This window comes from Cannabis sativa, chromosome 7 (assembly GCF_029168945.1).
Source record: "Cannabis sativa cultivar Pink pepper isolate KNU-18-1 chromosome 7, ASM2916894v1, whole genome shotgun sequence".
Taxonomy (NCBI): domain Eukaryota; kingdom Viridiplantae; phylum Streptophyta; class Magnoliopsida; order Rosales; family Cannabaceae; genus Cannabis; species Cannabis sativa.
Genome location: NC_083607.1, coordinates 62247275 through 62269626, shown reverse-complemented (window position 1 = coordinate 62269626; position 22352 = coordinate 62247275). Strand labels below are relative to the sequence as shown.

The 22352-nt window shown below is 35.2% G+C and overlaps 1 protein-coding gene across 3 annotated transcripts; it reads left to right on the top strand.

The window, feature by feature from the left end:
* The first annotated feature begins 1587 nt into the window (after positions 1 to 1587).
* On the top strand, positions 1588 to 16363 carry LOC115697928 (putative disease resistance protein RGA3). 3 transcript variants are annotated; one of them, XM_061119086.1, is made up of 5 exons: positions 1588 to 4976; positions 5069 to 5269; positions 5381 to 5668; positions 15803 to 16033; positions 16127 to 16363. In XM_061119086.1, exon 1 carries the CDS (start codon positions 1868 to 1870, stop codon positions 4808 to 4810), a length of 2943 nt encoding a protein of 980 aa, XP_060975069.1. In that variant the 5' UTR covers positions 1588 to 1867; the 3' UTR covers positions 4811 to 4976; positions 5069 to 5269; positions 5381 to 5668; positions 15803 to 16033; positions 16127 to 16363. The 3 variants fall into 3 exon arrangements, with proteins under 3 accessions (XP_060975069.1, XP_060975067.1, XP_060975068.1); XM_061119084.1 differs by having other exon boundaries at positions 16118 to 16363; XM_061119085.1 differs by having other exon boundaries at positions 15800 to 16033; positions 16118 to 16363.
* Positions 16364 to 22352: the final 5989 nt, after the last annotated feature.

Genomic DNA, 22352 nt, shown 5'->3' with positions numbered 1-22352 from the left:
AACAATAACTGTCATCAAGGGCGGAGCTACATGCTAAGTAACAGGGGCTTGGCCCCCCTCAATTCTCAAAAAACTATTTGTTATATATATTAGTTTATAATATTGATGAGCTAATTAATTTCATAAAAAAAATTACAATATTAATAATATATGATGAGCTATACAATTTGTGGTGAAATTTCACACTTAATCATAGTAGAAATGGGATGACGTAGTGAGTGGGGTTAGTTTATTCAAAGATCATGTATATACATTTAATACTTATAATATTTTTCAAAATAAAATATAAAGTGATTCTACAATGCACTCCCTTAAAAGGGTTGTACTGATGCACTCTCTACTTGTTTCGGCATCCAAAAATATTTTTTAGTCTAATTTTTTTTTTTCATATTCATGTACGTTATGACTATTTAAGATATCTTACAAAATTTTGAAAAATTCAGAATAATTTACTATATAGAAAACAATGTTCAAACAGTCTATTTTACACGCGTATAAAATAAAATAGTCAAGCGTGCAACACAATACTTGAACGCAATTTTCGGCGTGTCAAACTTTTTCGAATTTTTTAAAATTTTGCAGGATGTCTTAAATAACTATAATTTACATGACCATGAGAAAAATTTGGATTGAAAAATTATTTCGGATACTAAAACAGATAGAGATGTATCGATGTGTCCCTTTTAAGAGAGTGCATTATAGAATTTCCCAAAAATATATTATATCCTCTTAAATTTAATTAAATACTATACATTATGTATATAAATGTGACGTAGTATATAATTAGTGTAATTTTTTAATAATATTAATAGAGTAAATATTAGTATTATTAAATTGAGTTCCTAACACCTTATAACATCACTTTCAAATTTTCTAGTTTCTTATATATAATATTTATGAAAATTAAAAATCTATCACATTTTCTTCAATTTTGTATGCATTGCTCGATATTGGCCCCCCTACTATCTTATCGTAGCTCCGCCTGTCAAGTACACTTACCAAGTTTAGAGTTAGTTAATACCATGTTTATAACAGAATTAATTCTTTGTCAAGTTGTTAAGTTCTGCTACTTTACTTTTCTTGTAATAAGCTAGCTCTATAAATAAACATTACACTCATAGTTGTGTGAATTGAAAAAATTTGAGATATCTTAATCTTTCTCCTAATTCTTAATTAAATCTGCTCTAATTTGACATCAATTATTGAAAATACAATTAACTGCTGTTATTAATTAAGTACTATATATATCAGCTCAATTATCACCATTGTTATGTTTGAATTCATGTCATCATTCTTCTTTGGTGATGGCCTTGGATTTAACTATTAAGATGAGAAGCTTAAAATTTTATATAAGAAATTGCCAATACTAATCTTTATTACATACTCAAAGCAGAGTTTGTTACAACAACTAAAGATTAGTTGGAGATTACAACTAACACACTAACATAAGTCTTGACTGAAATTTGTCTAATCAACCAACTATAATACAAGCCTTTATACCCTTAATCTTTATTCTTAATGATAAATTTACACAAAATAGTTTGCTACTTTGGTTATAACATTCAGCAAAGTATTAGATGCAAAAGCAAGATTGAAGACAAAAACAAAATAAGCACATAAAGCAAAGACAATGTCTCTTGGAAAAAGATGAAGCAAGGAATATAACAAATCCATGTTAAAGCAATTAATACAATAATACTTTACTTTGGAGTGTCAAACTTGTTCTAATACATCATCATTGCTATATAAATATTACAAATCAGAACGTCCTTCATCTCACACAACACAACATTATTTCAATCAATACTACCCCTCTTGAGTTCCTTCCATATTAACCCTTCTTTCTCATCATACCTTCTAAGTGAAAATGGCCGAAGGAGTTTTATTCGACCTTGCTGCAAGTCTTATTGAGATGCTGGGTTCTGCAGCATTCGAAGAGGCGAGACTGCTTTGTGGTGTAAAGGACGAGTTTCAGAAACTTGTTGGGACGATTGAAGTAATCAAAGGTGTACTTCTTGATGCAGAAGAGAAGATGGCTGTTGATAATCAAGTCAAAGCTTGGCTCAAACAGCTTGGAGATGTTTTCATTTTTGCTGATGACTTGGTGGACAAGTTTCACACCGAACCTCTACAGCGTAGACTCATGTCTGGTAATAAGTTTACCAGACAGGTACGTCTTTTTTTCTCCAGCTCTAATCAGCTAGTTTTTCGTTTTAAGGTGGGTCATAAGATTAAAGATATAAGAGAAAAACTATATGATATAAGAGCCATTAGCAACAACTTTCAGTTAACTATTCGTCCAATAGAAACGATAGTTGTTAGGGGAAGTAGTATGAGGGAGACCTACTCATATGTGAGGGAAGAGGAAGTTATTGGAAGAGAGGATGAAAAGAGGGAGATTATTCAAAAATTGGTGGAAATGGATTTTGGGGAGGATGTGTCATTCATTCCAATTGTAGGTATTGGAGGATTAGGAAAAACCACACTAGCTCAATATGTTTTTAATGATGAAAGAGTCCAAAAACATTTTGAATCAAAAATGTGGGTGTGTGTTTCTGATGTTTTTGATGTGAAATTACTTGTGGGGAAAATTGTAAATTCTAATGCTTCTAACAGTTTAGAAAATTTACAAAATGAACTTAGAAGTAAGCTAAGTGGAAAGAAATACCTGCTAGTGTTGGATGATGTTTGGAATGAGAATGGTGAAGAATGGCATAAGTTAGAGATGTTGTTGAAGTGTGGGGGAAAGGGTAGTAGAGTCTTAGTAACCACTCGTAGTGAAATGGTCGCTAGGATAACTCAGAGTACAGTTGGGCCAATTAAAGTAAAGGGTTTGAGCGAAGATATGTCTTGGTCCTTATTCAAAAGAATGACGTTTAAGAAAGGTCAAGAGCCAGTCGAAGGCTCAAAAGAAATGGAGCTAGGAATGGAAGTTGTCAAAAAATGTAAGGGAGTTCCTTTGGCCATAAGAACAATAGGAAGGTTATTGCAGCAAAGGTTATGGCAGTCTGGAGACTCACAAAAGGAGTTGTCAAAGTTTTTGAATAGTGAGTTTGCAAAAATAGATCAAAATGAAAATGATATCTTGCCCACCCTCAAATTAAGTTATAATCATCTCCCATCACATTTGAAGCATTGTTTTGCTTACTGTAGATTGTTCCCAAAAGATCATATAATTGATGTGAGGGAGTTGATACAACTATGGATGGCACAAGGATTTATAAAACACTCTGATGATAAAAGCCAATGTCTAGAAGAAATTGGTTACGAGTATTTTATAAATCTACTTTGGAGATCTTTTTTCCAAGAGCCAAAGACTGATGAATTTGGTGATATAAGGACATGTAAAATACATGACCTTATGCATGATCTTGCAATTAAGGTGGCAGGATCAAATAGTGTCATAATCGATCGAAATTCTGACATTTTTGATGAAAAATGTCTCCATGTGTCATTAGTATATTTTGATCTTGAAACCAACTACTCACTGGAGATTTTCGAATTCTTTTCTCAACAAAAAAGACTTCGAACTTTACTTTTACATAGTTGTAAAGGGTTGAGCTTCTCAAAACTAGAGGATTTTCTGTCCAACTTTAAGTGTCTACGAGCTTTGAGTGTACCTTCCATGAAAATTGAGGTGTTGCCAAGGAATTTGTGTGAATTGGAACATTTGAGATATCTAAATCTTTCTGGTAATTCTGAGTTAAAAGTGCTTCCTAGCTCTTTTATAAGATTACAGAATTTGCAAACTCTGAATCTTAAGAATTGTAATAGGCTTGTTAGATTACCTCATAACATGAATAAATTAGTCAACTTAAGGCATCTTATGATTGGTGGATGTAATATATTGAGAGAGATGCCCCCTGAATTTGGGTATATGAGTTCCCTTCACACATTAGATAGATTTGTTGCATCTGAGTCCAGTGGGGTTCATGAATTGAGCAACCTCATTAACAACCTAAATGGAAGTTTAACAATTGAAGGACTCTGGCGCACGACAAACTACTCTGCATCAAAAACAACTTCAAAGCGAGTCATTTGTGAAGGCAAGCATAATCTTCATTCCTTAACTTTACAGTGCAATATACTGGAAGATAATGAAATGGCAATTGAACGTTTGCAGCCACCTTCCAACCTAAAAGTGTTGCATATGTCGCATTTCGACGGTGTGAGATTGGGAGGTTGGGATTCTTCATTAAATAACCTTGTTAAATTGGAGTTAAACTTGTGTGGCCAGTGCCAATATCTCCCAAAACTAGATCAATTACGTTATCTCGAGGAACTAAAAATTAAGTGGGTTAAAGCAGAGTACATGTGCTCCTCTGGCGAAGATGATGATTTTGACGCCAACTTGTTCTTTCCATCCCTGGTGACTCTTCAAATTGAATATTGTTTTAATCTCAAGTGGTGGTGGTGGAAAAAGGAAGTGGATGGGAATAAGATTAGATCATTTCCTCGTCTTTCCAATCTATCAATATACCACTGCTCTCACCTCACTTCAATGCCATTGTTTCCAACTATTGAAAAGGTTGAACTGCATACAAGTAGCTCAATGGCGTTAGAAGATACGTTTAAAATGATGAGGGGAAGGAAGGCACACAACACTCACCCAAACATGTCATTGCTAAGGTCTATCGTTATAGAATACTGCCCCGATTTGACATCACTACTGGTGGAAGGGATTGATAACCTTCCTTCCCTTAGATCTGTCTCTATAAGACACTGCCGCAATTTGACATCAGTACTGGAAGGGATTGATAACCTTCCTTCCCTTGAGTCTATCAGAATATATATAACTGCCCCAATTTGACATCACTACTGGAAGGGATTGATAACCTTCCTTCCCTTGAGTTTATCCATATAGCAGACTGCCCCAATTTGACATCAATTCCCGACAGCTTTAGGAGAGTGGGGAATTCTACTATTTGGGGCTGTCCAAAGCTTGAACAGAGATAATATGTAAATGAAGTTTCTCTGTAAGTTTATCTCTTCTCGTCTCGTTCGTTATGGTTTAATTAGACTAATGTGTTTATGAAGCATTCATGCATTAATTTGGAATTGTTTGAAGATTGCAACTCTGCGATGGAGCAAATTTGTGGTGATAAACAAGAACAAGGCAGAAAGGGAGTGATGTAATTGAATTGATTAGTTATTATGTTTGATGGAACAAGATCAAAGAGGAGTCCAAACTCTGGGAAGGCTGCATTGAAATGTGAAGAAAATATGAGATTGATTGTCCAATGATCAACGATGTTATGATTCAGACAAAGTAAGAAATGACTCCTTACAACACAACTCTAATATCTATCTATGCATACTGCTTAATTGTTTTGTTTTGTTGTTGAGTTTAATTGTTCAATATGAATGACTCATTTGATAGGTTTCGATTGGACACAAGAGAAATGGTGGAGACATTGGGCAGAAACAATGCCATTTGGCTGAATTGCAGAAAGATGATCAGACCGAAAAAGATGGAGACATAAGCGGAGTTAGCTGTGAAAAAGAAGAGTCTCATTCTTTCATTTCAACACATTCAATTTGAAGATGCTGTTGATGAGAAGATTGGAGCTGTCAAGAATTTCAGGGGAATGGTTGGAGAATCAATCAGACTGAGAAAACTCTGTTTTCGCATTCAGTGAACGAATCGTCATGCATATTTGAATCCACGGTGAGTAAACTAAGGGGCAGCAAACGCAAAACCAAATTGTGGAGAACATCGATTATGGCATTAATTTGGGCTGTTTGATTGTGTAAGTGTCGTGTTTTTGTGTGGCAAATTAGATATTACTGTTGTTTGGTAATTCTAAAACTGCATTTGCTTTTCTAACATCTTATCTGTAGTTAGTTGCATCTGTCTTCACTAAATTCATTTTAGTGCCATGTCAGCTTTCTGCAAGGTTGTTAGTTTGTGCCACTCGTACCTTCTTTGGTTGTTTAGTTAGTTAGGTTTATTATCTTCAGCATATAAATTCTGTGAGATCTGTCATACTAACTAACTCTCTTCTGTTAGAATCTTCTATTGGATTCTTGCTCTGCTAGGGCTTCTCTTTCTGTGTTTGTTTCTTGAATGTGCAGATTGATATTTCGAAGATCTTCTGGTGGTTGAAGATGGAGATAGAATCTGCCTGATCTGAGGAGAGTTCAGATCAATCAGCTGAATGAGATTCAGCTATCTGAATATTCAGAGTTCGTGGTTACAGAGATCTTTTGGTGATTAGATCTTGATACTTGAGTGTGTTCAAGTATTAGGTAACATTGTATAAAAGTCAATTTAGATTACATTGTTTGATTTGTTGAATCAGAACTGGTATTTGTAATTGAATTGATTTTATAGTGGATGTTACTTTACCCGGTTCAAGGGAACCCAAGCACTACTCGGTTGGAATGCGTTTCCAATGCGGAGGAAGCTTGTAAATTCTGTGTTCTTTGATTTACACTTCGTTTAATTCACAGAAATAATCAATTTAGGTAATTTGTACTCAATCAATAGTAATTAGGACCTTCATTTGGTATCAGAGCTAACTTTTCATGTAAAGAAATTGTGATCTTGGTTGTGTCCTAATTTCTAATCTTCTTTTTCCTTCTTCTGTCAATCTGTATCTTCTGTGATTTTTTGGAAAACTGACCCACTGCGAGTCTCATCTCGTTGTGCATCATAGTTTCTTGATTAAGTGTGTGCAGATCAACAGGGTATGGAAATGTTCAGAGAAGGAGGATCAACTTCCAGACCTCCCATGCTAGAGGGGTCTAACTATCCCTACTGGAAAACAAAGATGAGGGCTTTCTTGAAAGCAGTGGATGAAAGGGTCTGGATGGCTGTTGCCGAAGGTTGGTCACCCCCTACTGTTGTTGACGAGGAAGGAGATAAGGTCAAGAAATCAAGTGAATGGACTACTGATGAGATGGAACGAGCAAATTTCAACTCCAAAGCTTTGCATGCTCTATTCAATGCTGTCTCCACCAATCAATTAAAAGTGATCTCGAATTGTGAAGTTGCTAAAGATGCTTGGGAAAAGTTGAAAATCAAGAATGAGGGAACTGATGCTGTTAAAAAGGCTCGTCTTCGGTCGTTAGCTAAATCCTTTGAGAATCTGTCAATGGAGGAAGATGAATCTGTCTCAGAGTTTCATGCTAAGCTGTGCGACATCTCGAATGAATCATATGCTCTTGGTAAGACTTACTCCAACAAGAAACTTGTGAGGAAGCTTCTTGGTGTTCTTCCAAAAAGATTCATGTCCAAAGTGACTTCGATCGAAGAAAGTAGAGATATTGAAGCTCTTGATCTAGATGAATTGATTGGGTCTCTCCAAAATTATGAGTTAACTCTTGAAAGATGGGAAAAAGGGAAGAAACTCAAGAGCTCTGAGAAAGAAAAAACCGAGATGGGTGTTGCGTTCATTCATAAGGAAGAGATCTCTAAAGATATTGATTTGTCCGAGTCCTTTACAGACTCTAATCTGGCCCTTCTTGCAAAGAATTATGCTCGTTTCCTAAAAAAGAACTTCAAGAGATCTAATCCAGGCAATAAAGAGAACTTTTCGGGGAGGAATTCCACTGGCCCTAACAGACAGTCTCAACAAAATGAAAAGAAAGGGAAGGGAATACAATGTCACGAATGTTCGGGCTTTGGCCACATTCAGGCAGAATGTGCTAATACTCTCAAGAAAAAGAAGGCCTTGGCTGTTACCTGGAGTGACAGTGAAGAAGAAGAGACTAGTGATGAATCCAAGGAGGATAAGTCAGTGATGGCTTTTATGGCTAGGGAGTCGGTCCCTGAAGATTCTGAGGGTGAGGAACTTAATTCAGATACTGAATCTACTATTGATGAAAAGAATAAGGCCTATGAGGAGATGTTTGCACAATGGACCTATATGGCTAGGAGAGTGAAGGAATTACAGGATTTGAACAAAACTCTCGATGACAGCAAATGTGAACTTGAAGATAAACTGAAGAAACTCACGTTGGAGTTGTGCTCTAAAGATAGTGAGATATACAAGTTAACTGCAGAACTTGTGAGAGCCAAGCAATCCCTTTCCCATGTGCCCTCAGGTACTGCTGCCTTGAATCAAGCTCTTCAAAATCAGAAACCTTATGGAGACAGAACCTCTATAGGATACAAACTGCTATACAATCAAGGTCATGACCTGTCTATTGATGATAACTCTGCCCCATCCTCTAGTGACAAAATAAAGTTTGTATCTGCATCATCAACTCCCAAGGATGATCAACCTGAGAAAGAATCAGATGAATCTAAAAGAGGTCCAGTCCGTGAAAAGTTAGCTGTCAAGCAAACTGATCGATTTGTCCCAGTGTGTCACTTCTGTAATAAAAAGGGTCATATCAGGCCAAGATGCTACAAGCTTCGAACTTACTTGACCAACATCATCAACAAGAAATCGGGCCAGAATAAATTCCCATTTATCCCTCAACATGGACCTACGAAGAAGAAAAAAACCAAACGTGAAAATCTTGCTCTTGTCGCTCACACCTCCTTGTCTGCCATGAAAGATAATTGCTGGTATTTTGATAGTGGATGCTCTCGTCACATGACAGGTTCCTGCAATGGTCTACGTAACTTCCATTCCTCCAAAGAAGGATTTGTCACTTTTGGTGATGGTAATAAAGGGGAAATAATGGGACAAGGTGACCTGGATCTCTCTGAGTGTTTTCCCCGAACTGGAGTTCTATTTGTAAAAGGTCTAAAGGCTAACTTAATCAAGACGCCCAACTCTGTGATGCCAACTATGATGTGAGCTTCACCAAAACTCAATGTTTAGTCTCATCTGAAGGACAATCAGTTCTCACAGGAAATAGAACTGCTGACCATTGCTATGTACTAACCAACCAAGTGAAATGTCACAGAGTTTTCTTGGATAAACCAGACCTATGGCACTACAGACTTGGGCATCTCAACTACAGAGATTTAAAGAAAATTGTCTCCATCAAAGCTGTTCGAGGGATACCAGAGTTCAGACTGGGAAAAGATCGGGTGTGTGGTCCATGTCAACGAGGTAAACAAATCAAGGCTTCTCATCCTCCTATTAACGCTCTACTCACATCCAAGGTGCTTGAGCTATTGCATGTTGATTTGATGGGTCCTATGCAAACTGCAAGCATTGCTGGAAAAAGATATGTCATGGTATGTGTAGATGATTTCTCCAGATTTACCTGGGTAAATTTTCTTAAAGAAAAATCTGACACCTTTGGGGCTTTCTCCTCTCTCTGTCTAAAGCTCCAGAACGAAAAGGATGCCACCATAGGTAAGGTCTATCGAGTCAGAAGTGACCATGGGAAGGAATTCGAAAATGAGATCTTTGCTCAATTTTGTGATAAAATGGGTATTAGTCATGAGTTCTCTGCACCAAAAACTCCACAGCAAAATGGGATAGTGGAACGAAAAAATAGAACCCTCCAGGAGATGGCTAGAGTGATGCTGTGTGCAAAGGGGGTTGCAATTCGTTTTTGGGCCGAAGCTGTGAATACTGCATGCTATATTTGTAATCGGGTTCATTTGAGAACTGGTGCTACTCAAACTCCATATGAACTGTGGAAAGGCAAGACTCCTAATCTGAGCCATGTACATATCTTTGGGTGTATCTGCTATATCCTAAATGATCGTGATCATCTTGGGAAATTTGATGCTCGGAGTGATGAAGGGGTCTTTCTTGGATACTCCACTAACAGTCGAGCATATCGAGTGTACAACAAACGAATTTTCACAGTCATGGAATCAATGAACGTTAAGTTTGATGACTTGGAAGTGTCAGACAATGGATCTGGTTCTGGAGAGGAAGAATCTCAGGACCCATGTAGTATGTCAATTCCCTCGACTCCATTGAAACAACATAATCCTGAGATAACTTCATCTGAAGATCAACCAGACTCATCTGAGAATGAAACTTCAACCTCTGCAGAATTAATTGACGATGAGGTCATCTCCGTCCCTCAGTCTACTAGCAAAGACACAGTGTCCTCTCCTCACTCTCGGTTATACAAAAAAGGTCCACCATCTTGGATTCAAAAAGCTCATCCTCCTACCATTGTCATTGGAGACCCAAATGCTACTATGGTCACTCGTCGCAAAGTGTTAAATGTCATTGCTTTTGCATGTTATGTGTCTCTGGTAGAACCTCAAAATGTAACAGAAGCTCTTCTGGATGAGTTCTGGAATAATGCTATGCAGGATGAAATGGGACAGTTCAAAAGAAACAAGGTGTGGATCTTAGTTCCTAAACCTGATGGAGTAAACATCATTGGAACTAAATGGCTCTTCAAGAATAAATATGATGAATTTGGGACAGTGGTTCGAAACAAAGCCAGACTAGTGGCCCAAGGCTATAATCAAGTCGAAGGAGTTGATTTTGAAGAAACTTTTGCCCCCGTGGCCAGACTTGAATCAATTCGACTGCTGTTGGCCGTGGCTTGTTTTCTGAAGTTCAAGCTTCACCAAATGGATGTCAAAAGTGCCTTTCTCAATGGTCTACTGCAAGAGGAGGTATATGTGAAACAGCCAAAAGGATTTAGGACCCAAAGTTTCCTGATCATGTCTATAAACTCAAGAAAGCCTTATATGGGCTTAAACAAGCTCCGAGAGCATGGTATGGCAGGTTAACTTCATTCCTTCTCGACAATGGCTTTGCCAGAGGTACTGCTGACAACACTCTCTTTATTAAACTCCTGCAACCAGGTATCTTTGTAGCTCAAATTTATGTTGATGACATCATTTTTGGGTCAACTTGTGAAAAAGAAGTTGTCAAGTTTGTTGACCTTATGACTAGTGAATTTGAAATGAGTCTTATAGGGGATCTGAGTTTTTTTCTAGGCTTACAGATTAAGCAAACTGATCAGGGTATTTTTATCTCTCAGTCCAAATATGTTCGAAAAATGCTTGAGAAGTTTGGCTTAGATCATACTAAACATGCACCTACCCCGTTAAGTACTACCACCAAACTTAGCAAAGACGAGTCTGGTGAGTCAGTTGACCCCACCCTATATAGAGGAATGATAGGTAGTCTTCTTTACTTAACGACGAGACTGATATTTGCTTTAGTGTAGGGTTGTGTGCTCGATATCAAGCTAATCCCAAACAGTCTCATCTGTCAGCTGTTAAGCGTATTTTTAAATACCTATCTGGCACTTCAGAATTTGGGTTGTGGTATTCCCGAGATACCAACATGTCCATTGTTGGATACAGTGACTCTGATTGGGCTGGGAGTCTTGATGATAGGAAAAGTACCTCGGGAGGGTGTTTTTACCTGGGAAATAATCTTGTGTCATGGTTAAGCAAAAAACAAAATTCAATTTCCCTTTCTACTGCAGAAGCTGAGTATATAGCAGCTGGTAGCTGTTGTACTCAACTGATCTGGCTTAATAAGATGGTTACTGATTATGGATTTCCCCAAAACTCCTTGGTCCTTTACTGTGATAGCACAAGTGCCATTAACATTTCCAAAAACCCAGTTCAGCACTCACGTACCAAACACATCGACATACGGTATCATTTTATTCGACATTTGGTTGAATCTAAACTGCTGACTATTACTCATGTGTCTACAGGTGCTCAACTAGCTGATTTGTTCACTAAGGCTCTGGATGCTCACACCTTTGCCCATCTTCGCAACTCCATTGGAGTGTGCACTATCTGATCCTATGAAAGTTGCATCTTACAAGAGGCAACTGCCTTTGGCTGTGGTAAGTTAGTCAATTTTATATGTACAAGGAGTTCATATATAGTTTGGATCATAGTTGTATGTGATTAGGGATGAATCCTCAGTTACCCCAGTTGAAAAAGCTACCTTTCATGGCTGCAATGGGAAGAGCTATCCTTGTACCTTTGAGTGTCTAGAAAAGTTTGCTCCTTTTTGAGTCACTCTCAGAGAAAAATCCAAAGGATGACGGCTACATCTCCATGAAAGAGTGAAAGCTTTAACTGGTTGGCAAAACCCAGAGAGTGTTGATTTATCAGAAAAAGGGAAATCTTTCCATATTTGACTCAAAAAAAAAAAAAAACAATAAAAAAAACAGACAAGGGGGGGAAGTCAATTATCCTCTTCAATTCATATAGTTTTTTTTTGAGATGAGTGAAGTGCCTTGATTAATATCTTGGTGCTTCACTTGAGGACACATCACACACAAATGGTAGCTTTGATTCATTCTTGTTCATGTGTCAATTATAGTCCCTTCTAGCATATGACTTTGCTCCTTCATGTTCTCATATTTTAATTGACTATCTTATCTATGCCAAGAGTATGGTTGTCTTGTGTAGTGCCTTTCTCAGGCTATTTTTGCACTGGTGTGTGCGTCCACAAAGCATATACTTTTTTTTTCTTTCTTTCTTCACTGTTGAGCTCGTGTAGTCCATGTCGTATATTCACATTGTTAAAATTACCATATGTGTTCTCGTATTGTTTGTGTTAAGTTTGTGCTAATGGGCTTTTAAATCTGCTAATGGGCTTGGGCTTGGTCACAAAGGGTAGTTTGGTCTTTTCCATTTATCAGTAATAAAAATCTTGTTTTACCATCATTTGAATTTCACCTACCCTGTCAGTGGCACTATTCATCTTCTCCCTGCTCTGTTTTCATTCGAGTGACTGTTCCTCACCGTGTGCCTTCTTCAGCCTCGCTTGGTTGTGCTAGGCCGTGTCAATATGGGCAAACGGGCTAATCGTCGTGTTAAACCCTCAGCTTTGATTGGAGATGATTCTCCGTCTCGCATGCAGTCGGAGGAACCAAGTGGGTCTCCAACCAGGATTGTCACTCCTCCATGTCCACCACGATCAGGTACACCTCCTTCCCCTTCTACTGTACCTAGGCGGTTTACTAGGTCTATGTCAATCCCATTTACCTCGCCTAAGGTCTCTACTCCCACTGTGTCTGACTCGTTCCAACCCCCAGTGTCTACGCATTCACCTAAAAGAAAAAGGGGTTCCTCTGATGATCCTCCTCTGTCTGGGTCTAAGAAAACTAAAATCCCTCCACCTTGTGCGTCTGAGTCAACCACATCTAACGCACCATTTTACTCCAATGATAAGCTTCTTAGGTTTCAGGAAAATGTGTGTCGTCGTCCCTTGTGGCCTGAATATCGGGTTAAACTCAAGTATTTTCCCAAAATACAAGAGTTGATTGCACGTCGTGGGTGGTCATTATCAGTTACTCACCTCCAAACCCCAAATGAGAACCTGGTTAGGGAATTTTATGCCAACTTAGATGAAAGTATTCTGAACAAGAAAAGTCAGTTTCTTTATCTTGCATATATTAGAGGCAACAGGTTTAGGTTTGCTCCCTCCACCATTAGCTGTGTCCTAAAAATCAAAACCATCTCACACCCTACATTTAATGATGAGTATAAGCCTGAGTTTAAAGAAGTTGGTATTGAGATTACTGGCAATCCCACCTTTGTGTGGAATGGGAAGGAGTTACCTGTCACTGTACTTTCAGAATTTTACAGAGTCCTCCATAAAATAGCTATGTCCAACTGGTGGGCTAATTCACATATCTCCACGATCAACTACAACACAGCTCGATTTTTGTATGCCTTGGGAACTGGTGTGAGTATTGATCTCCCAACTCTTATGTATGATCGGATTATGAGCTCGCTCTCGCCAAGAGTATCAAGCATACTCTGCCTTATCCCAGCTTGATCAACAGAATAGTTAAACGGGGTTCTCCAGTTGTTTATGAACAAGACAAAATCCTGCCTGTCCCATCCATTGGTAAATCCTTCAATCCAGTGCATAGCAAACCACTGCCCTTGTCAGTAATGGATGTCTCTGCTGTTGGGGCATCACTTATGGAAGATTTACCATCTGCATCAACTGGTCCGTCATCCTCTCGAGATGGTGTTGCTTCAACTCCTTGGCAATCTCAATTGCTCACCATAGTTACTGATCTGGCCACCTCCTATGCTCGTGATCAACTCAGGCAACGTCGGTTTGAAAAATCAGTCATTGATGTTCTCACTGCTATGGCCAATGTCCTCAAGGAATCTGAAGTTTCTCCAGCTGTTAATACCCCAGGGATTGTGTCTAGCTCTTCTGCAGATGGCTCTGATCAGCATAAGGCCTCTCCTGCTGTCTCTCCATCTAATGCAGCCGTAGATCCATCTGCCCCACACGCCGCCCACGTATGTTCCGTTAGTTCCTCCTGTACCATTACCTTCTGAGGGTCCCAGTGTTCCAGTCCCTTCTCCATCAGCTGGCATTGACAAGGAGATTGATTCTTGGTTTCACCAAGGCGACATTATTGGGGCTGCCATTCAGGGGGAGACTTCACAGTCTGCTGCAGTCCAGGGGGAGCCTTCACATGTGGCAGTTGTTCAGGGGGAGATTTCCACTGTAGCTCCGTCCTCTGCTCCTGATGGTGGTGACTCAAGGGTTATTGGTTCCTGTGTTCCCTTGGTCTCGTACTCTAGCAGTGATTGATTATGATCATCGAGGGGGAGTGTTTTTACCTTTTGATAAACTTTGTACACAGTTATTTTTTTTGGGATTGTGTTAATATTTTCAATACTGTCTGTGTATCTTTTTTGAGGTTTGTCTAAACTTTTGGTGATTTCAATTTGGGTTGTCGTTGATCATAATTTGCCAAGGGGGAGATTGTAAGTGTCGTGTTTTTGTGTGGCAAATTAGATATTACTGTTGTTTGGTAATTCTGAAACTGCATTTGCTTTTCTAACATCTTATCTGTAGTTAGTTGCATCTGTCTTCACTAAATTCATTTTAGTGCCATGTCAGCTTTCTGCAAGGTTGTTAGTTTGTGCCAGCTGTACCTTGCTGGTTGTTTAGTTAGTTAGGTTTATTATCTTCAGCATATAAATTCTGTGAGATCTGTCATACTAACTAACTCTCTTCTGTTAGAATCTTCTATTGGATTCTTGCTCTGCTAGGGCTTCTCTTTCTGTGTTTGTTTCTTGAATGTGCAGATTGATATTTCGAAGATCTTCTGGTGGTTGAAGATGGAGATAGAATCGCCCGATCCGAGGAGAGTTCGTATCAATCACCGAATGAGATCTCGCCATTCGAATATTCGTAGTTCGTGGTTACGTAGATCTTTTGGTGATTAGATCTTGATACTTCGAGTGTGTTCAAGTATTAGGTAACATTGTATAAAAGTCAATTTAGATTACATTGTTTGATTTGTTGAATCAGAACTGGTATTTGTAATTGAATTGATTTTATAGTGGATGTTACTTTACCCGGTTCAAGGGAACCCAAGCACTACTCGGTTGGAATGCGTTTCCAATGCGGAGGAAGCTTGTAAATTCTGTGTTCTTTGATTTACACTTCGTTTAATTCACAGAAATAATCAATTTAGGTAATTTGTACTCAATCAATAGTAATTAGGACCTTCAGATTGGAAAGAAATTCTAGGATTTTTGAGGGCCGTGAGTGACGAGAGTTCAGTCTTAGACGAAGGCCTCTTTCTCTTCTTCAAAAAAATCGAGCTACGTACCTTGGTCATTCTTTTCTTTTTGAGATCAAGATCTTACAGAATTTATTTTGCCAGCCATTAAGGTTCTATGATGTATGTCATGTTGTGTTTATCAGATAAGTAACCCCATAATGCAAATTCTGGTGCCATATATTTTCTGCAACAATAAAGTTTATTTACTTACATGTTAAATAATGATTTTAAGATAAATATTTGATGTTGTAGCTAAATTGAAAAAAAGATATCATTAATTAAATTTTTGGGGGCTTTATATCTCTTTGTACAATTTGGTGGTTGAGTTTTTCCAATCTAATAATATACAACTGCCCTTACCTCACTTCAATGCCCTTGTTTCGATCTATTGAAATAGTAGAACTCGAATGTAGCTCAAAGGCATTAGAAGATAGGTTGAAAATGATGAGGTGAAGGAACATTCAGAGGGTGTTGAGGCAGACAACACTCAGCCAAACATTTCATTGCTCGAGTCCATCACGATCAATACCTCTAGCGATTTGACATCAATTCCAAACAAGTGCAGAAAATTGCAGTATTTTCATATTGAGGGTTGTCCTAAGGTTGAAATTGAAGTTTGTCCATTATACATGTGAGTTATCTCTTTTTATCTCTCAGTTTTGTTAATTAGATTCATTGGTAGTGTAATTTTCGTATCTGTTTATTCTTTTTTCAGTTTGTGTAGGGATCAACATTGCAGTGTGATGACAAAAGTTGAAGCATGAATCTCCATGGATTGGATGGGTTATATATTTATATCAGAATCTGTTGTTTAATATCTTATGACTCTCACATACTGTACAACTTAGTTAGTATCAAAACACTTCATTCAAAAAACAGATTTTTCTCACTCTCAATATCTTATGTCACTTTCCAGGCTATAACAAGTCTAATAACAAACTGAGAAACTGAGTTCTTCATTGCTCTACAATGTAATAACTCTATTAATGAACTTATAAGTAAGCTAAGTGGAGACTTAATATGATATGATGACAATGTAATATCATATCATTTGTGAAGGGAAGCATGATCTTCAATTGTTACATTTAGGATGGGAAGAAGTTGATGACAATAACAATAAGGTGGAAAATGACGAAATGTTACTAGAAGGTTTGCAGCCACCTTCCAGCCTAAAAGAGTTGTTTGTCTCATGTTTCATGGGTGTGAGATTTGGAGGTTGGCTTTCTTCATTGGATAAACTTGTTAAGTTGGTGTTGTCAGATTGTAAGAAGTGCAAATATCTCCCAAAACTAGATCAATTACATTCTCTCCAGGAACTTAAGATTTCAGAAGTCAAAGCAGAGTACATGTGCTCCTCTGGTGAAGATGATGATTTTGACACCAACTTGTTCTTTCCATCTCTAGTGACTCTTGAAATAAGATTTTGTTCAAATCTCAAATGGTGGTGGTGGAAAAAGGAAGTGGATGGTAATGAGTTTATTATTAGATCATTTCCTCGTCTTTCCAATCTACAAATAGTTAACTGTCCTAACCTCAGTTCCATGCCCTTGTTTCCATCTATTGAAAGAGTTGAACTCATGTTGGAAGTTAGCTTAAAGGCATTTGAAGATACGTTTCAAATGATAAGGAGAAGGAACATTCATGGTATTGCAGCACACAACACTCAACCAAACATTTCATTGCTCAAGTCCATCAGGATTAGTAGCATTCTCAATTTGACATCACTACTTGAAGGGATTGGTAACCTTCCTTCCCTTGAGTCTATCCTTATAGAAGACTGCCCCAATTTGACATCAATACTGGAAGGGATTGATAACCTTCCTTCCCTCGAGTATATCCGTATAGAAAGCTGCTCCAATTTGACATCACTCCTCAAACGGATTGATAACCTTCCTTCCCTAGAATCTATCTATATAATCAACTGCCCCAATTTGACATCACTATTGGAAGGGATTGATAATCTTCCTTCTCTTGAGTCTATTCTTATAAAAGACTGCTCCGATTTGACATCACTACTCGAAGGGATTGATAACCTTCCTTCCCTTGAGTCTATCCTTATAAAAAACTGCTCCAATTTGACATCACTACTGCAAGGGGTTGATAACCTTCCTTCCCTTCAGTTTGTCAACCTCTCCAACTGCCCCAATTTGACATTGATTCCAGACAGGTTCAGCAAAGTGAAGAAATTTGTTATTGAAGTTTCTCCATTATAGATGTGAGTTAATCTCCCTCTCTATGCGTGTGCTTTTTTAATTAGATTAATGTGTTTATGAAGCATGCATTCTGAAATTGTTTCTTGTAGTATCATTTCCTTTTAAATGAAACAAATTAATATTGATAATTGGTAATATGTGTTTTGATATCTTTGGAGAAAGAGCACTTAGAAAATACAAGTACCTGCATGGAGTATAAAATAAAACCACCTTAACATTGTTTTCATTTGTGGTTTTTCTTTCCACTTTAACTTGTGAATTTTATTTATTTTATTACATGGGATTTCTTGCTTACATACATGGAAATTAGTAATCCTTGTGTAGATATAATAGAGCTTGTAATAATCTCATTTAATTTTTCAGTTTGTGATGAATTGATCAACATTTGATATTGCAACTCTGTGATGGAAGATTTGTCCGCAATGGTCAGACACCGTTGTGATCAACAAGCATAAGTGTCGAAAAAGGAGTGGTGTTCAACAAGAAACAAGATACTGCACAAGACAATGTTACTGAAGCATTGGTGGCGAGGTAGAACAAGATTTCTTATCTAATACCTTTCTTCTTGTATGTTCTCTGTTGCAGAAGCTACCACTGCTTCTTTTATGAGAATCATTGGTTTTGTTTAAGAATCTCTTTGGAAGATTCTTTTGAGAGGCAAGTTAGATGTGAAGGCAAGTTCTTCAATTTGTTGCTTACAATTATTTCTGTGAGCTTTTAGTGTACCTTCCATGAATATTGAGGTGTTTCTGAAGAAGTTGTATGAGTTGGAACATTTGAGATGTTTTATAAAGTTTCTTATAATAAGTTAAAAACACTTCTAATTCTCTTTGATAAGTTACAGAATTTGCAGACTCTGAATCTCGCGTGTTGTGATGAAGTTTGAGGAATGTGGCTTTTGGATTTCGATATTTGAGTTGCAACAGTGCAATTTGTATAGACGCTTTTGAACAAAATGGCCTAGTGAACACATTTCAATGTCACTAAACAAGTGATGCAAACTCAACATTAATTACTATAATATCTGCTTATTTTTCATTTGTGGTTATTATATATGGGATATCTCATATATATGTCTGTGGTTCAAATTAGGATGAGACAATACTCAAATCAAATGTATAATTGAAAAAATTAACTAATTAAATCCCACTTGTTCAATTATTACAATGTTCCAAGATATTCCTTTCTTTCTTTTTTGTTTTCTTATAAAAAGATGCTTTGCCTAAAAGATAAGTTGTTCGCAATTCTACTCTAAATATTGCTACATAAGATAAATTCAAATTCTGTCCTTATTTTTCTTGTCCATTGGTTTAAGATTATTGTATAACATGTGATCTCTCTTAGACTTTTTATTTGGGTGTACATTATTTTTTTAGGGAAATTATAGTAAATGACCCCAAATCATAGGACTATGTTAGTTTATGTCCTCATTTTAAAAAAATATAGCAAATGACCCTAAATCATAAGAATATGTTAGTAAATGTCCTCATTTCAAAATCATTAATTTTTTTTTATTATTTTTTTAGAATTAGAAGCAAATTATTTAAATATTATGGTATATCTATATTAGTTTTGTTAAATCTTTTTTATTTTAAAGTTATGTCAATTTTTTTAATTTTTTATGAGTTGTTTTGGGTTGTTAGTATATAGATTTTGTTGTACGGTATATTTCTATTTTGTTGTATGGTATATTATTATTCTTAGATGATATTTATTTTTTATTATGATTGTATAATAGTGGTATATAATATTATTAGCATAATAAAATATTTTATTGTATGAATATAATTTTATTGCCATGCTACATATATTTAATTATTATTTTTATATTTTTTGATTGTATGATTATTTATTTTAAATAATATTTAATTAGTTTTTATTTTATTATATACAATGGTCATTGTATATGTATTTTAATTGTGGTATATAATTTGGTTAGTATAGTATACTTACATATATATATATATTAGTAATCTATATTTTTATTATTATTATTTTTTGTATATATGTTTTGATGTCCGGTATATGTATTTTTTGTTATACAGTATATAATTTTTTTAAATAATATTTAAGTTCTATTTTCTATTGTACTTTTGTTGACATGATATATAATTTTATTAGCATCCTATATAATTTTATTTTTATTTGTTGTTATTATTATATATATTTCTATTGTAAGGTATATATTTTATGTTATATGGTATATAAGTTTTATTGTATAGTATAACATTTTATTTTAGATAATGTATGTTTAGTTTTTATTTTAGTATACATAAATGTGATATATAATTTTGTTAATATGATATATATAATTTTTTTAATAATATTATATTATTTTATTTTTTATTGTAGGTATATATACGTTTTCTTGTATGGTATATGGTTTTTGTTGTTTATAATATATCATTTATTTAATATGATATTTAGTTTCTATTTTATTATATATAAATTTTTTGGTATGTATTCATATTTTAATGGTGGTATATATAATTTTGTTAGCATGATATATATTTTTTGAGTATTAATTTAGTATTGTTATAATTTCTTTGTGGTATATAATTTTATTACTACGGTATATTAATTTTTAGTACTACGATATATCTAATACTGCTGTATATATTTAAATGATCAAATATATTTATTTATTTTTGTTACAATATAATAATATGCAATACTAAAAAAATTATATAACTTAATTTTATTATTATATATATATTTTTTAAAAAATATATGTGATAAATGTATTTTTATAATTTTTATTAGCTAATTTATTAGATTTGGCCATTTACTTAATTTTTTTAAAAAGTGGACATTTACTAACTTAGTTTCCAAATTTAGGGCCATTTTGTATCTCAACCCTTATTAAAACTTGAGTTGATTGGATAGTTCTTTGCTGTGTTAGCTCATGTTGTTGGTGATCAATTGTTAATGGGCTTAGCATCTGTGTGTAATGTCTAGGTGAAGCAGAAGTGTGGGCTTTTCTAGTTGACTAAAGCCTTTGATGAGCAGGCCCAGTCCAACTAGGGTTTTGTAGCTAAGTCCCTTCCCTAACTCTATAAATACATATTGTCTTATCATAATTGTATACCTTTTGATAATCAGATAAATAAACTAGTTCTGATTTAGAGATCTAGAGAGGAAGACTTAGTTGATAGTATTGCACTATCGAATTGGAGTAATTGCTGTGGATCGAATTAAGATAATTACTATGGATCAATCAGGTATATATACCTAATTATTATATATTATTATTGTGTTCCATATATACAAATAGATCTTGGGTTTATTATTAACTAATTAAATCCCACTTGTTCAATTATTACAATGTTCCAAGATATTCCTTTCTTTCTTTTTTGTTTTCTTATAAAAAGATGCTTTGCCTAAAAGATAAGTTGTCCGCAATTCTACTCTAAATATTGCTACACAAGATAAATTCAAATTCTGTCCTTATTTTTCTTGTCCATTGGTTTAAGATTATTGTATAACATGTGATCTCTTCAAGTCAAGATACATACATACTAAACAAGTAGGCCTCAAACCATTATTTATCACTAATACTAACAGATATTTTATTTCTCATCACTCTGGCTAGGATAATAATTTTTACAATTAAAATATAACTAGTTCTATAACATAATGAATGAAAACAAATAACACATTATTTTAATCCAATTCTATAAATTAATGAATGTAAACAAATAATACAAAATAACTCAAACCAAGTATAATTAAAAAAAAAAATTAAAAAATCAATTCCTAAAATACTGAAACATAAATTAAAAACAAACTAATTCCACAACAAAGTGAGTAAAAACTAATAACATATAATACCTCAAAAACCAGTTATAATAATAAAAAAAGGTGGAAATCAACTCTTGAAATACTGAGTCATAAATCTAAACATAATTAGTTCCATAATAAAGTAAGTAAAAAAAAAAAAAAAATAACACACAACAACTCATAATACATGATAATAAACTGGTCATATTTATTAGCTAGTTAAAAATCTAAGACAAAGAAACTGTTACGTAAAGCAATAAAAATACAATACAAGCTTACACACAAAAACTAATTAAATAAAATAATTAAATCAAAATTTGGTTCCATGAATATTGAGGTGTTTACAAAGAATTTGTACGTTCCATGAATGGTAATATTCTTGTTGATCTTTGGTAGCTTTCTTTGGGTATTGTAAAGTAGCCTTCTATGACTCAGTGACACTCTTCTTCATCAGGCAACATTAGTACTATGAGTAATCAATTTTCTTTATATTTTGCTACATTTAAAAAGAGATAATTGTTAAAAAGTACAACTGATATTATTTAGTATTTTTTTTTTATTTTATCGTTATTGGTGTAATTAATTAAGTATTGAGTTCCATATAACTTAAAATAACTTTTACACTATCGTTAACTAATCGTAAAGTGTCATTTATACAAAGTATTAGGTATCACTAGTGCCCAATATCAATACTCTAGAAAATATCATAAGATGATCAAGAAAATTCAGCATGGAACCCCACTTGTTCAATTATTACAATGTGTTTACAATTGATTAGTCTAATGTGTAAGAGATAAGTGGTCCACAATTCTACTCTAAATATTTCAACATAAGAAAATTCAAACTCTCTCTCCTTACTTTTATTGTCCTTTAGTATTAACATTACATCAATGAAAAATCAAAGGAATACTATTCAATAACATGTGATCTCTACAAGTCAAGATACATACATATAAA

Coding starts and splice junctions, on each gene's coding strand:
- LOC115697928 (XM_061119086.1), top strand. CDS start 1,868: ATGGCCGAAGGAGTTTTATTCGACCTTGCTGCAAGTCTTATTGAGATG.